At 49.0% G+C, this 16,071-nt stretch overlaps 1 protein-coding gene across 1 annotated transcript; it reads left to right on the top strand.

Moving 5' to 3' along the window:
- Window positions 1–11,722: 11,722 nt before the first annotated feature.
- Window positions 11,723–14,993, top strand: FOXD1 (forkhead box D1). Its single transcript, XM_079995688.1, has one exon. It carries the CDS (start codon window positions 12,214–12,216, stop codon window positions 13,561–13,563), a length of 1,350 nt encoding a protein of 449 aa, XP_079851814.1. The 5' UTR covers window positions 11,723–12,213; the 3' UTR covers window positions 13,564–14,993.
- Window positions 14,994–16,071: the final 1,078 nt, after the last annotated feature.

The raw sequence follows: 16,071 nt of genomic DNA, 5'->3' as shown, positions 1-16,071 counted from the left end.
AGATGCAAAAAGGACAGTACTAATGAGACGCAATCCAGCACTGGTACAACAGTTCTCAGTTCCTATTTGAGTTTCTGTTTTCCTTATATAAACATAAGATGCAAGTAACAATATCTACCAAGTGTTTCTGAAATGCTTATTTGCAAGCTAATTTCTGTGGAAAATAAATAGTACTTTCAGTGAAATGCACTCAGACTTGGAATGACTTCCAGACACAAGCATCAAACATGAATCATCTATGTATTAATGTTCCATACAGATAATCAAATGCACTTTTGGTTACCAGATGTTGATGGCAAACAAGGGAGTGCATATCTACATCCTATTCCTCTTTTGGGTTTCCTAGGAGTATCTGAACAACATTGCTGGAACTTTGACCCTAATCCTACAAAGCAATTAAAACTACTTGGGCTATCTTTATCTTATGACCTGAAAACTTTGTTTTCTTTTCCATACTATGAGCATCTTCCCACACTGTGAGTAAAACTTCATAGGACCATGAGGGTCTGCATATAATGGCCTCACAACATAATTCTATGCATGTCTATTCAGGAGTAGATCCATGGGGTGGGGTGCATGAAGTGCTTGAAATTTTTGTAACTTGATTGTATGTCAGTTTGTACATGTGTTCATCGTTGGGGTTGGCTGTGGTTGGGGGTTCCCAGGAAACTTAATAGGGAAGCAAGATCGGCTGGGGCTCCTCCACCCTATGTTCAGGTTGTATATATGTGTAAATAAAACCATTTATCCTTAAGACACCACAGTCTCTATTGACCTTGTGTTCGAGGAAACCAAACCCTGGAACTCTTGAAGTCTCTTGCTGGTAGGCGATTAGGGTGTGGACAGCAATAAAAGGTAACGATAAAGGGCCCCTGACAGTTAAGTCCAGTCACGAACAACTCTGGAGTTGCTGTGCTCATCTCGCTCTACTGGCCGAGGAAGCCGACGTTTGTCTGCAGACAGTTTTTCCAGGTCATGTGGCCAGCATGACTTAAGCCGCTTCTGGCGAAACCAGAGCAGCACACGGAAGCACCATTTACCTTCCCACCGGAGCGGTACCTATTTATCTACTTGCACTTTGACGTGCTTTCAAACAGCTGGGTTGGCAGGAGCAGGGACCGAGCAATGGGAGCTCACCCTGTTGCGGGGATTCGAACCGCTGACCTTCCAATTGGCAGCCCTAGGCTCAGTGGTTTAGACCACAGCACCACCCACATCCCATGGACAGCAATACTTTATGCAAAAAGAATGGAGTCAGCATACTATGAAGGACTGGTTGGATATTAATCACACATTGATTTTATTGCATTAGCCATGTGGCCATAGCATAATATACATAGAAATAACAACATGGAATAGGGGTGGGGAGATAAAAGTGGATGTCATCCTGGGCAAATACTTTGAAAAAATGGGGATAACAAAAGTAACGGGGGATTTAAAACATCGAGTGACTGAGAATACAAAAACAAATTCGATTGTGCGGCGTATCGATTACATCTGTGGTATTAAAGAAGAAGTTGGTGCCGCTTTCCTCTTCATCACACTAAGCAGGAAATTAGCTGTCATCTCGGTAATCCAACAGTCAGAATCCTGCAGAAGAAGGGACACTATCCAAGGCTGGGTTGGGAGATGAAGCTTGTTCACGAGAGGAGTTAGAAACCGAGATCTTTCTTCTGTCCAGTTGGGACAGAAGAGCATTACATGTTCCATAGTCTCCAGAGCCGTGTCATGACAGAAGCATGTTCTATTTGCGATGGAAACTCTGGAGTAACGACCCGACAGAACTGCTGTAGGAAAACAGTTGAGACGGGCACAGGTAAAGGCCCTTCGCTTAGCCTCCGAAGGAATTGTGAAGCAGTATAGAGGGATCCCTTCAGGGGGTGGAATAGCTAGGGCTAAGCCTGAACACGGCCCTCTTGCATGGGAAGCTGTGCTAGAGAAGTCAAGTTGCTGTAGCTTCTTTTTGATTAGAGGTAGGGCCGCCGGGCTAATATACTCTAAGTTAAAAACAGTTTTGCGGTTCAAATTGAGAAGAGAGCGGAATTTTAGAGTAATTGTAGTTTTCCAAGGAGAAGTATGAATATCTCTTAAGATCAGATTGGAGAAACCACCTCTCATTCGAGCATCCGATGCTAGTAGGTTGGAGCTATAGGAAATGGCTCGACTCCATGCTCGTTTTACAATTGAGGGCTGGGCGAACTCAAGTCGTAGGGCTGCACCTGAGACACATCTCGGGACACCGGAAAGAGATCTCAGAAACATGTGAAGTGGGCGATCCAAGTTACCTGATATTGCTGTAGTCCATACTTCGCAGCCATATAATAATTTAGGGACAACTTTGGCATTAAATATTTGAATTGCTGCTGGAAGGTGTTTGCCGCCCTTCTGATGATAAAATCGGACAATGGCATTAGAGGTCGTGGTTGCAGCAAGAGAGGCAGATTGTAGATGGGTGGTCCAGGAGAGATTATAAGTAAATATTAAGCCTAGATATTTAAAGGCTTTTACCTTTTCTAAGTAGCCACCTGTGATCTTAAGCGGCTCCAGCTTGAGTTTACGGGAACGAGTGAAGTGGAGGACTTTCGATTTTTTATAATTAATATTAAGAGCTTCCGCCTTACAATAAGCAATAAATGCATTAACTGCATTTGCTAGGTCCGCAGCTGTTCTGGATAAGATGACGACATCATCTGCATAGAAAAGGGAAGCAACGGGGTGGCCTGCTAGGTGAGGAGGATACTTAGTTGCTAGCTTCAAAGGGGAAAGAGCATCATGAAGATAAAGATTAAACAGTAAAGGGGCCAAGAGACAACCTTGTCGGACGCCCCTGGCCGTTGGAAATGGAGTGGTAAGGGAGCCGTTGGGATCAATTCGAACGCGAGCTGTGGTGTTTGAATAAAGGGAAATAATTAGAGAGAGGAGGTGCGGATCAATTCCCAGATGGGCAAGTTTGGACCATAATCTTTGCCTAGGAATGGAATCAAAGGCGGCCTCCAGGTCCATGAAAGCGGCAAACAGGTGGCCTTGCCTTGGTGCAGTGTATTTACTGGCAAGGTGATAAAGAGTTAGACAGTGGTCCATGGTTGATGCTGACTTCTGGAAGCCAATCTGTTCTGGCGGTAGAATGTTTCTCTCATGTACCCATGAAAGGAGTTCTTCCAGTAAAACAGCGGCAAATATTTTCCCCGGAATAGATAGTAAACTGATGGGGCGATAGTTCCTAGGGGTGTTTGGCTGGCCGCCTTTGAAAATCGGAACTATTGTAGCTTCTCTCCAGGAGTCGGGGTTGTCTAGGGCGGAAGAGATAGCGGTGAATACAGGAGTCAGCTGTTCACTCCACCAAAGAGGATCAGTCAGGAAAAGGTCCAACGGGACCATGTCTGGGCCGGGGGCCTTATTCCTTCGCATGGACATTATGATGTTGAAAATGCGGGTTGAAGTAAAATTTACTGAAGAGGTAGTACTAAGAGAACAGGAACAGAGGTCCAACGGGGATTGAAGGTGATCTGTAAGATGATTTGGAGAAGCGAAACTGGCTGAATAATAGGCGATCCATTCATTAGCGGAAATTAGGGTAGCTGAATTGAATGGTGCCAAAGGCCTAACTAAGCGCCAGAAGGAGCGGGAGTCATGCCTCTCTACAGCCGAGCGAAGAGTGGACCAAGCCTCAAGGATGTGTTATAATAATAATAATAATAATAATTTATTATTTATACCCCGCCCATCTGGCTGAGTCTCCCCAGCCACTCTGGGCGGCTCCCAATCAGTGTTAAAAACAATACAGCATTACATATTAAAAACTTCCCTGAACAGGGCTGCCTTAAGATGTCTTCTGAATGTCAGGTAATTCTTTATCTCTTTGACATCTGATGGGAGGGCGTTCCACAGGTCGGGCGCCACTACCGAGAAGGCCCTCTGCCTGGTTCCCTGTAGCCTCACTTCTCGCAATGAGGGAACCGCCAGAAGGCCCTCGGCGCTGGATCTCAGTGTCCGGGCTGAACGATGGGGGTGGAGATGCTCCTTCAGGTATACAGGACCGAGGCCGTTTAGGGCTTTAAAGGTCAGCACCAACACTTTGAACCGTGCTCGGAAACGTACTGGGAGCCAGTGCAGATCTCTCAGAACCGGTGTTATGTGGTCCCGGCGGCCACTCCCAGTCACCAGTCTAGCTGCCGCATTCTGGATTAATTGCAGTTTCCGGGTCACCTTCAAAGGTAGCCCCACGTAGAGCGCGTTGCAGTAGTCCAAGCGTGAGATAACCAGAGCATGCACCACTCTGGCGAGACAGTCCGCGGGAAGGTAGGGTCTTAGCCTGCGTACCAGGTGGAGCTGGTAGGCAGCTGCCCTGGACACAGAGTTAACCTGCGCCTCCATGGACAGCTGTGAGTCCAAAATGACTCCCAGGCTGCGCACCTGGTCCTTCAGGGGCACAGTTACCCCATTCAGGACCAGGGAATCCTCCACACCTGCCCGCCTCCTGTCCCCCAAAAACAGTACTTCTGTCTTGTCAGGATTCAACCTCAATCTGTTAGCCGCCATCCAACCTCCAACCGCCTCCAGGCACTCACACAGGACCTTCACCGCCTTCACTGGTTCTGATTTAAAGGAGAGGTAGAGCTGGGTGTCATCTGCATACTGATGAACACCCAGTCCAAACCCCCTGATGATCTCTCCCAGCGGCTTCATATAGATGTTAAAAAGCATGGGGGAGAGGACGGAACCCTGAGGTACCCCACAAGTGAGGGCCCAAGGGTCTGAACACTCATCCCCCACCACCACTTTCTGAACACGGCCCAGGAGGAAGGAGCGGAACCACTGTATAACAGTGCCCCCAGCTCCCAGCCCCTCTAGACGGTCCAGAAGGATGTTATGGTCGATGGTGTCAAAGGCCGCTGAGAGATCCAGCAGAACTAGGAAACAGCTCTCACCTTTGTCCCTAGCCCGCCGGAGATCATCAACCAGCGCGACCAAGGCAGTTTCAGTCCCATGGTGAGGCCTGAATCCCGATTGGAAGGGATCCAAATGGTCCGTTTCCTCCAGGCGTGCTTGGAGTTGTTCAGCAACCACCCGCTCAATCACCTTGCCCAAGAATGGAAGATTTGAGACTGGGCGATAGTTGGCCAAATTGGCCGGGTCTAAAGATGTTTTTTTAAGAAGCGGTTTAATGACCGCCTCTTTCAGCGGGTCTGGGAAGGCTCCCTCACAGAGGGAAGCATTCACCACCCCGCAAAGCCCATCGCCCAGCCCTTCCCGGCTCGCTTTTATCAGCCAGGACGGGCAAGGATCAAGAAGACAGGTGGTCGGTTTCACTCGTCCAAGCAGCCTGTCCACATCCTCGGAGGTAACAGATTGGAATTGATCCCATATAACAGGACCAGACAGAACTCTAGCACTCTCCCGCCCTGGCCCTGCTCCCACTGTGGAGTCTACTTCCTTCTGAATCTGAGCGATTTTATCTGCAAAAAACTTTGCAAAAGCATTGCAGGAGATCTTGGGGTCCCTACCAGGCCCCGGTGGTACAGGTGGTTCCGATAAACTGCGAACCACCTGAAAAAGTCTCCTGCTGCTGTTTTCTGCAGATGCAATGGAGGCGGCGAAGAAGGCCCTCTTCGCCGTCGCCATTGCCACTTGGTAGGCTCGACGTTGAGCTCTAACCCGTGTCCGGTCTGATTCAGAATGAGTTTTCCGCCACCGGCGCTCTAGCCGTCTCAACGATTGTTTCATCACCCTCAGCTCCGGGGAGAACCACGGGGCTGTCCGGGCTCCATGCAATCGGAGAGGGCGCTTCGGAGCCAGACAGTCAATAGCCCTGGTTAACTCCGCATTCCAGCGTGCCACCAGGGAATCAGCTGAAAGGCCATCAACTTGGGATAAAGCATCCCCTACCACTCTCTGGAAGCCAATTGGATCCATTAAGTGGCGGGGGCTGTTTCTTGCAATGAATCATGTTTCTGTATGTCTTTTAATATCTAGAAGTTCTGCACAGGTTTGGGGGTCGTTGGAAAATTTGATGATTCTGACCATTTTCCTAATTCGCCTTCTTAGGACTTTACATTCCTTGTCAAACCAAGATGATTCAGAGAAGAGGCGTTGGTGGGTAGGCGAGGTGGTGGTTATGTAAGTTGTTGAAAAAGCATCAATTAATTTCCGATATTGGTTAGCGGGCAGAATTGAGTCAGAAGGAACTGCAAGCATATCAAATGATTTTTGTATGTCCAGGGCAAGAGAGGAGCTGAGGCTTGTCCATTTCTTTGTTTTGTATACAGGGTAGCTTTGTGCTGTGGAACTATAGTTTGAGGGGACTGAGAATGGCTCTATTAGGTTTAACAATAGGGTCAATGGAAGGTGGTCACCACCAAAATATTCAGCCACTTCCATTTTTGTAGAGATTGAGAATAGCTCCGGGGTCAATAGAATGTAGTTGACAACACTGGTTCCCCGGGAAGAGATGCACGTTAACTGCTGCGAGGACAAGGGAGTAACGTTGCCATTTGCGATGCAAAGATCGTTTTCAATGGCCAATTGGGCCATCAGCCTCCCCGACTCATTTGTTAGATATTTGTTGGATATTTATGGGACTACTACACTCTCATGGCAAACCTAACATACTTGAGAAGAAAAACAGGGTTGAAACACATTTAATGAAGTATTGCAGAAGCAGTGAACCCCAATATGCTACACTGTTTTTCGTCAGTTTGTATCATTTTTATATGCAGTAGGTTAAAAATTAGAGAAATTAAGTTAACTTTTCTGCTTCGATAACTCTCCTGTGAAATAATTGCTTGTAAACTTTGTGAAAACTCTGGAATGTCCTACTTTGTTTCTGCATCTCTATTAATAATAAAATATGCAGCTCACATACCTAAGGATGAAGGAGTAGGAAGGAGTAGGAAGCAAGTCAAAAGCAAGAAGAGACAAGGACTCACAACAACCTTGTAAGGTAGTTGGGGGGGGGGGGCTAGCCAGGTTTTTTGCCCTGGGTGAAGCCTCCAGAGGTTCCCCCTGCGTGTGGGAGGGTGCCAAACTGAGTCTTTGACCCATGTGAAATAAAGCCTCGTTTCACCCCTGGTTTACGCGTGAATATAATGTTTGACCAGGGCACGGGTGGTGCTGTGGGTTAAACCACAGAGCCTAGGGCTTGCCAATCAGAAGGTCGGTGGTTCGAATCCCCGCAGTGGGGTGAGCTCCCATTGCTCGGTCCCTGTTCCTGCCAACCTAGCAGTTCGAAAGCACGTAGATAAATAGGTACCCCTCTGGCGGGAAGGTAAACGGCGTTTCCATGTGCTGCTCTGGTTCACCAGAAGCGGCTTAGTCATGCTGGCCACATGATCTGGAAGCTGTACGCCGGCTCCCTTGGCCAATAAAGCGAGATGAGTGCCGCAACCCCAGAGTCAGCCACGACTGGACCTAATGGTCAGGGGTCCCTTTACCTTTTTATAGTGTTTGGCCGAGGGCAGCACTGACCATCTCCTGTTCCAACGCTCTAAACACCACGCCACTCTGACTCCAATATGCTAGGCAGACCCTCGGGTTACACTCCCGGACTAACTCCATCGTGCGTCTGGATAGGCTGACAGAAGCAAAACGGTTTTCAACAGGCGTCTAAAGCAATCTGCCGTGAGGACCCCTGATGGTAACGCTTTTTAATGTCTGACTTGCAACTGCCCCAGGAGAGACCGGTCAAGTTTCACGCAGCAGCCCGTCGCTCCCTGCGTGCCTGTGGCCTCTAGATGGCGCTCTTCACCTGCTAGGTCGGACCTCCGGAAAAAAATAAGGGAAAAAGAGATTTGCTGCGCGAGGAGGGAAGGCGGGTAATTGCGCAAGACAACCACTAGAGGGAGGAGGCAAGATCACTCGCAAGGTACCGTCTGAAACAAGCAAAGATTTAGCCCAAAGGCCATGACGACGCTGCTCCCTTCCTTGCGCTGGGAGTTTCTGGAGAGCCTGGGCACCGGGGCTTTCCCCGTCTCTCCGCACTCCCGCATCCCCCTCTGCTCGCCCTTCTCCTGGGGGTGGCCTTGGCTGCTTGTCTCGCCTCCCCCACCGAGGTTTGGGAGGACGGGTGAGAGACAGATGTGATCGATGAGCCACAACAGGGAGCCCCCAAGCAGCCTTCCTGGAGCTCTCCGGATGCTTTGGACTACAACTCCCATGATCCCCAGCCGCTGGTGGTTTTGTAGTCCAAAACTCCTGGCGGGCGCCTGGTTGGCAAAAGTGGCTCTCCAGCCGCATTTAAGAGCTCGAGAGCTTCGCTAAAGCAACGCAACCTTCTCCTCCCCAGAAATACGACCCGGGGTGAGATCAGGCTTGACCTAAAAGTAAGATCTCCAAAGGAAATGGGCTGAATTTCTGTGTCTGATTGACTGAGGGCCTTTGGTGGGTTTCACCTAATCGCTCAGTATTTTAATCTTGGCTCTTCTTCTTTGGTGTTTAGGCTGCTATCCTAAGCACGCTTACTTGGAGGGATGTTTTGCTGAAATTGGTGAGGTTCGTGTCCAATTAAATGCTTTTAGGTTGAGGCTACAATGATGGGACTTGCGCCTGCCTGGCTCTCTTAGACATCTTCCACTTCCAGGTGAACCTTTTCAAGTCTCAGCGATGTGAATGAGAATAAGTTCAGGCTTCACTCTCAGGAGGCAAAGCTGAGATCCGCTTGCTTGCTTGGGTGTAAGCCCTATTGAGTGCAGCGCGACTTACTACCAAGCAAATATGCAGCCGCTTCCATCCCAATTTAGATACATTCTTCAGTTGCATTTAAAGACTTTGGTATAATCTCCTTCTGCAATTACTTAGCATCCCATAATATCAGACATTTCCAACTAAATGCTTCTAAGTCTGCCTTCTCGCAGGTCACCTAATTCCAACCTAAACACTCAAATATTCGGAAAAGTGAAATCATCATCATCATCATCATCATCACTGTAGAAGACTTTTCAACTTGGTAGATTTCTTTTTTAAAAAGCTGTGTAAGAGGGAAATAAACGTCTTGCTTTCTTATTCATCATCCTAAATAGCTATAAATTGTTCATTTCTCCATGCCCGCCTCCTTGTGAGAGTAGATGTTTTATTCTAAAATATTTGGTGATAAAACTAGTTGTCAAACAAGCCTGAGTAGAAGGACCTGATGTTAAAGCCCCGCTCCGTTAAGATATGTGGGACTTTCGCCACCGACTTTCGTGACATCTGTTAATTCTTAACTGTATTTTGACAGCCTGAGTTCTGGCTGTTCTTAAGGCCAGGCTACAGGCATAATTTGCAGTGAAATCAGTGGGACATGAACATCCCATGTTTCTAGGCCAATTACTTTGGGGAGGGGGGAATCCCACCACCTAGATGGCTCCAAATTATGGTGTTGTAAACCGCCTGGAACACTTTTACAAAAAAGCGGGACTTCTGTCTTTTCACTCATTTGCTAAATAGCTTCAGTGCATCTTCTTCCTACAGAAAGTAGTTAGGCTTCCCGGTACGAGGGCAGCATTTCACTTCAGGAACCTTTGGTCATACGATAAAGGGCGGTAGGAATCTGTGGGAAAGTTTCCTATCATTATATTTTATTCAGGATAAACTCTTTATATGCGAAACTATCACCCCCCAAAAAAAAAAAAAAATATGGCAAATGATTGTGCTGTGCGGGTAGTATTGTATTCAGTGTATTGTAAATAATGTTCTGATTTAAAAGAAACGTGTTACATATGTTAGTTATTTTTTGAGAAAACCTGAATAATCCCGTGTGGTCATTTGGCCATTATATATATATATACATACACACCTCTCGTGTGATAAATTATTCATTAAATCCCCCAAACAAACCATATTTTAAATCACCCTTAATGGACCGCAGCGTTAAGAACAGTGAAGCAGCTATAATTTCTGAAGACTTCTGGTCGGAAGTAAAAGATGCAAGGAAATAAATAAGATTTTCCGAGAGGTTTGTTCTAGGTCCTGAACTTTAGGATACCGGTGACGATCAGGTTTCTTCACCGGGCAGGAAAAATTCGCGGAAACAAATGAATAAAAGGAATGACAATATCAGGCGCTCTCTGCTCTCTCAAACCTGTTCTGGCGGACTCTCTTTAATTCCATTGGAATTTCTGAGGGAATTCATTTAGGATCAGAGTGTCGAGCTCTTATTTTGATATCCTTCTATTGCGTTGTTTTGCTTTCACTATGGTGTAAAAATAGAATGTGTGTGTGTGTGTGTGTAAACCAAATACTTTCATGTGCTTCACATAAATAGGATCTTATTCATCTCCCACATTCTCCGTTTAATTTTCTTTTCTTCAATTTGGAACATTTCTAGCTTCGAATCCCCGTTGTCTGTTTCTGCGGGGAAATAATTTGTTATTCTTTAAGAGCGGTTTCTTTCGGAACAACAAGCCCTCGGGAAGTTCTCCCGCGCAAGTCCCCTCCTAGAAATGAATGGGAAGCGTTGCTTGCGCAGCAGTCCCCGCAGAATCGTGTCATTCGGCTGCCTACGCGGAGGACTCAGCTTGGAAAAGTTCTGGACGAATTTCACTGGAATTGTTTGCACACCATCACTTAAGGGGACTGGGAGCAACCTTTCAAATGGATGCTGTGGTCCCCCCAGGAATCAGTTCCGCGGCGATTAGTTGCTGGACCTCAAACCTTTTCCCCCTGGTGTGTTCGCGTGCGCCTTCCTCCTTTTCCTCGACAGCAAGCGTGTAGCTGGAGCCCTTGACAGCGCACCGGAGACGCGGACGACAGTCCCCTGCTCCCCGGCGTCAACTCAGCTCGGCAGGAGGAGCAGGACAGGCTTCTGAGAAACGCGGCACTCCGTCCAGCTTCCCACGACCAGGAAACCCGCTTGTCCGGTCCAGGGGTGGGACAACGAGCACCTCCGCGGGGCCGCCTCCTGCCTGCCTTCTTCTCGCCAGCTGCGTAACGCAGGGCGAGCCTGGAGACCTCTCTCACCTCGGGCAGATCCAGCGTTTTCTGGGGGGGGGGGGGGAGATCGGATAGTGTCGGTGGAGTCCTGGCGTTCCAAAGGCGGCTTTAATAATAATAATAATAATAATAATAATAATAATAATAATAATTTATTTATACCCCGCCCATCTGGCTGAGTCTCCCCAGCCAATCTGGGCGGGTCCCTATCCTTAAAAACACAGCATCATCAAATATTAAAAACTTCCCTAAACAGGGCTGTCTTCAGATGTCTTCTAAAGAGAAGATAGCTGTTTCTTTTCTTCACATCTGAAGGGAGGGTGTTCCACAGGGCGGGCGCCACTACCAAGAAGGCCCTCTGTCTGGTTCCCTGTAACCTCGCAATGAGGGAACCGCTAGAAGGCCCTCGGCGCTGGATCTCAGTGTCCGGGCTGAACGATGGGGGTGGAGACGCTTCTTCAGGTATACAGGACCTGTATATTAGACACACACCCCCTTTCCAAGCCAGAAAGGTCCGTGGAGGTGGAGCTGGGTGGTGAAACAGGGGATCAAGGCTGACTGGAAAGCAGTAGCCCGCTGGAGATGGAAGGGCTGCCTCTCCCGACTCCCTCCGCCACCCTAAAGCTCAACAATGGGGCTATTCAAGGCGCGAGATGGGCGCTTATTTATTTATTTGCTCTCCTCTCCCGCTCGCAATTCCGAGTCTCTCTCTCCCCCCCCCCCCCGCACGCCTCTTTTCTTTTTTATTCCTGGAATGTTTTCTCAGCGGCGGCTCTGACGTTTCCAACCACGTGACGGCCCCCTCCCAGGCGGGCGGGCGGGAGGAAAGGCCGCCCCCCTTTCGGCCTCAGCCCGGGCGCTGCCAAGATCTTGCTCAAGACTTCGCGGGCGCCGCCCGCTCCTCCTCCTCCTCCTCTTCCCCCCACCCCGTCCCCGCCCGCCTCGCCCGCCGCTCTCCCTCCCCAATAGTAGTCGCTCTCCCTTTCCCACCCTGGACCCATTCATGTCTGAGGGAGGCGGTGGCGGCGGCGGCGGCAGCAGCAGCAGCAGCAAGCGAGCGCCTTCTCCTCAGCAGGACGACGAGGAAGAGGGCAGCGCCGAGGAGGTGCCCAGCTGGAGAGGCCGGTCGCCGCCGGCCTCGCTCGCGCCGCTGTCTTCTCCGGCCGTGGCGTGAAGGCGGGAGCGCGGGCGGGCGGGCGGGCCGGCGGGGGGCGAAGCGTGTGAGCCCAGCCGGGGCGCCCTCCCCTCGCCGCCCCGCCAGCCTTGTGCCAGGCAGCCCCCTCCTCCCATGCCCGGCTGCGCCCCGCCATGACTCTGAGCGCGGAGATGTCCGAGGCCGCGTCTGCCTTGGCTGAGGAGACAGACATCGACGTGGTGGGCGAGGGCGACGACGACGACGAGGAGGGGGACGACGAGGACGACGAGGACGACGACGACGACGAGCCCCTCCGCCGCCGGCCTTACGAGGAGGAGGAGGAGGACGAGGAGGCCGCCTCGCTGCCTGAGGCGCCCGGGGCGCGCGGGCCCGGAGGAGAGTCCCCCGGCTCCGGGTCGCCTTCCTCCTCGTCGTCGTCTTCCTCTTCTTCTTCTTCTTCTTCCCCTCAGGGCTCTTTCCGAGGCGCCTCAGGGGGCGCGGGCGTCTCGGCGGGCGCCAAGAACAGCCTGGTGAAGCCGCCTTACTCGTACATCGCCCTCATCACCATGGCCATCCTGCAGAGCGCCAAGAAGCGCCTGACGCTGAGCGAGATCTGCGAGTTCATCAGCGCCCGCTTCCCCTACTACCGCGAGAAGTTCCCCGCGTGGCAGAACTCCATCCGACACAACCTGTCGCTCAACGACTGCTTCGTCAAGATCCCGCGCGAGCCGGGCAACCCGGGCAAGGGCAACTACTGGACGCTGGACCCGGAGTCGGCCGACATGTTCGACAACGGCTCCTTCCTGCGCCGCAGGAAGCGCTTCAAGAGGCAGCCGCTGCTGCAGCCGCCCGACCTGCTCCTCAGGGGGCTCGAGCCCGCCGCCGCCGCCGCCGCCGCCTTCCTCCAAGCGGCGCAGCAACACCCCAGCCAGGCGCCTCCTCCGCCGCCCCGGCAGCAGCAGCAGCACCCGCCGCCCGCGCCTCCGCCGCCGCCGCCTGCTCCCTTCGCTTACGGGCCCTATAGCTGCGCCTACGGCCTGCAGCTGCCGCCTTACCCGCCTCCCTCGGCTCTCTTCGCCTTCCAGCCCCAGGCGCGGCCGCCGCCGCCGCCTCCTCCTCCGGCGCCGCCCGCGCTGCTGCCTCCGGCTGCTGCGTCTCCTGCGGCCGACCTGGCCAGGACTACCAGCTTCGGCTACCCGGCGCAGCTCAGCCCGTCTCTCGCGGCCTCCTTGCAGGCGGCGGCCGCCAAGAGCAGCTCGGCGCTGGCCAGGTCGCCCTTCTCCATCGAGAGCATCATCGGCGGCGGCGGCGGCGGCGGCGGCTTGAGTCCGCTGGCCGCCAGCAGCTGCGCCTCCCAGGCGGCCGTCCTGCCGGTCCTGGCCAGGTCCCTGATGGCCTCGTCGCCTGCGCTGGCCTCGCCGCCGCCTCCGTCCTCTTCCGTCGCCGCCTCGCTGGGGACTCTGCAGCAAGGGGCAGCCTTGGCCAACGTCGAGAACTTTACTGCTAGGATTTCCAATTGTTAAAAACAAAACACACAAAAAACTGTCTTGCCGAAGGTAGGACCCAATGGGGCTGTTTTTGCTGTTTTTTTTCCCGGCTAAAGAAGGCAAAGAAACTTTTTGTTTCTATTTTTTATTTAGGCCACATTTTGTTTGTTTGTTTGTTCTGTCTTTCGGCCCACCTGGCTCGGTCCTCTTCAGTACCTCCTATTTATGCAAAGCCATTTCTATATGCTGCATAGGCAGAAAGATTAAATGTCAAAGAAGTGGCCCTTAATTCTTTCCTTTAACAAGCACACGCATTCTAAATAAATCATTCCAAGGCAGAGATTACCGGGTCCAAGGATTAAATTAAATTACAGCTAAACTACAACAATTCCCCCCCCCAAAAAAAATAACGATGAATAGGAGTCAGGGGGGACGACAAAAAGAAGCTTTACCCATCTTCTTTCATTGTAGTTCACTTGTCTTATGTACTTTTATATATGAAAAAAAAAATTAACATGTTTACACAGAAGAAAGTCGAGATTATCAATTCTTATTTTAACCTGTGTTTGTTTTTTGTATCATAATAGGCTTGTGGAGTTTTTCTTTTCTTTTATACTTTGTGCATATTCTTTACCAGGAATATTGTTAAAATTACTGCCAAGTATTATTGTACCATTCTAATTGTAAAACAAAAACATCAAAAAACCACTTTTTTTTTACACATTTTTGAAAATAAAGCAATAAATTTTCAACAAAATTAATTCCACAATTGGCTTTAGACCTTCACCTATTTAGTGCTTTGCCCTTTGAACTTCTAACCTATAATTATGATCTTTGGAATACGATTTTTAAAAAGAAATTAAATCCAGGGTAGATTATTAATTCTGTGGTTGAAAAGAAAGAGTGCAAAATGTTGTTCCACCAAATAATTAACTCAGAAGAATCCTCCACAATCTAGCAATGCTGGAGGGCGCCCCTTTTACTTAAAAAACCCCCACCCCTTCATTTAACGTTGGACCCCATGTTGCTCAGTGGGACTGGTACCCTAAACATGCGGGTTTAGTAGGAAGAAAGTTTTCCTTTGCTTTCAGTTGGGCTTCTAAATAGGTACTCAGGATCGCCGCCATCTTGAAAATTCTCTCTGGGGAAGTTCAGCTGGAATGAAGGGGACTTGCTTTCTAGTCAGACATGACGCCAACCAGCTTAAATTCTGGACCATATTAAACTTCACTCACTCATGGAACCTGGTTTAGGAACTGCTATGGTATTCCAAACAGTGATAATACGATTTTCAAGCCTTCACAAATAAATTTTAAAAATACATGGGTAAACCCGAGCAATGACTAACCAAAGAAAACAAAGTAACTGTTTTGGTGATGGATAATTTCAGCCTTCTGCAGGCTATAATCTTCTATAAATACACCTTTTTTGTATTTGAATCAAATAAATGTAGATTCTTTTAAGAATTTCTAAAGTGTATTTTACATTGCAACCGCATCACAATTGCTATGGGTTTCCTCCCGCTCCAGGGTTATACAATAGATAATTGGGGGGGGAGGGGTGTTATTGTTTGTGGTTTTAAGGTTTTTATGACGGTGTCGCAAATAAGTGCCCACCTTGCAAGGTAATCACACTAGAACTGCAGTCACCGCGCTACGTGGGCATCATTAAAGTATTGCATTAAAGAGAAAAGAAGTTATGCTAAAGTTTAGGGTGACAATAAGTATCGCACATTTTGCTTTTAAATATTTGAAAGAATGGTAGACAAGTATGAGGGTTTGTCACTTATGAAAATGCTGAACAATTAAAACGTTATATATAAAAAATCGGAGTTCATAATGATCGGTTTCAATACCCTGGTTCTACATTTTAGTTCCATTGCAGATAAGAATAGCCCCCCGCAAGTATTTTTTGGATTCTGACACTACTTTTCCCAAACCTGGAGAGGACTACTTTATTGAGGTGAAGGGAGTACTTCCCTTTAAGGATTTTGCGAATGCATATATTAGTATTCTTATTTTACAAAATTGTAAGACAGGATTAGCCTTCTAGGAGCGCAGAGTTGGAAATATTATTTTGAATTAATGCAGTAATTGTCGAAATCCAATTTTTTAAAAAATGTGCTAGAAGTCGGTGAGTTTTTGAGGTGTGTTCAAGATCAGCATATAGTGCTCCTTTCAGGAAAGCAAATAAACAACATTCTCCAACTAATTTCCTTGCAGAACAAAAACTTAGGAAAGTATTGCACATCATTATAGGTGATTTATGAAGTCGTTTTAAGAATGTTTACGCTCTACGTTTATTTCTTTTTTAAGTGCACAAATAGGTGGTGCGATTTAAGTTCTTTTTTGCATTGTGAGGTTATTGTAACCAATGGAGAATGCAAAGGGCACTTGGACAAGGCGTGTGCTAGGAGAAATCCTGTGCATGTCTACTTTGAAGTAAATCCCGCTGAACCCACTGAGACATACTCCCAGCTAGGTAAGGTCGCAGGGCCTGGAATCTTGCAGCAACCACAGATTTTCAACGAAGCTTTCCATATCA

The sequence above is a fragment of the Podarcis cretensis genome, assembly GCF_951804945.1.
Source record: "Podarcis cretensis genome assembly, chromosome: 11".
Classification (NCBI taxonomy): domain Eukaryota; kingdom Metazoa; phylum Chordata; class Lepidosauria; order Squamata; family Lacertidae; genus Podarcis; species Podarcis cretensis.
The sequence above is the reverse complement of the archived record's forward strand: the minus strand, read 5'-3'. Positions and strand labels throughout refer to the sequence as shown.

What these genes read in the sequence shown, in the direction of transcription:
- FOXD1 (XM_079995688.1), top strand. Translation starts at nt 12,214, where the DNA reads ATGACTCTGAGCGCGGAGATGTCCGAGGCCGCGTCTGCCTTGGCTGAG.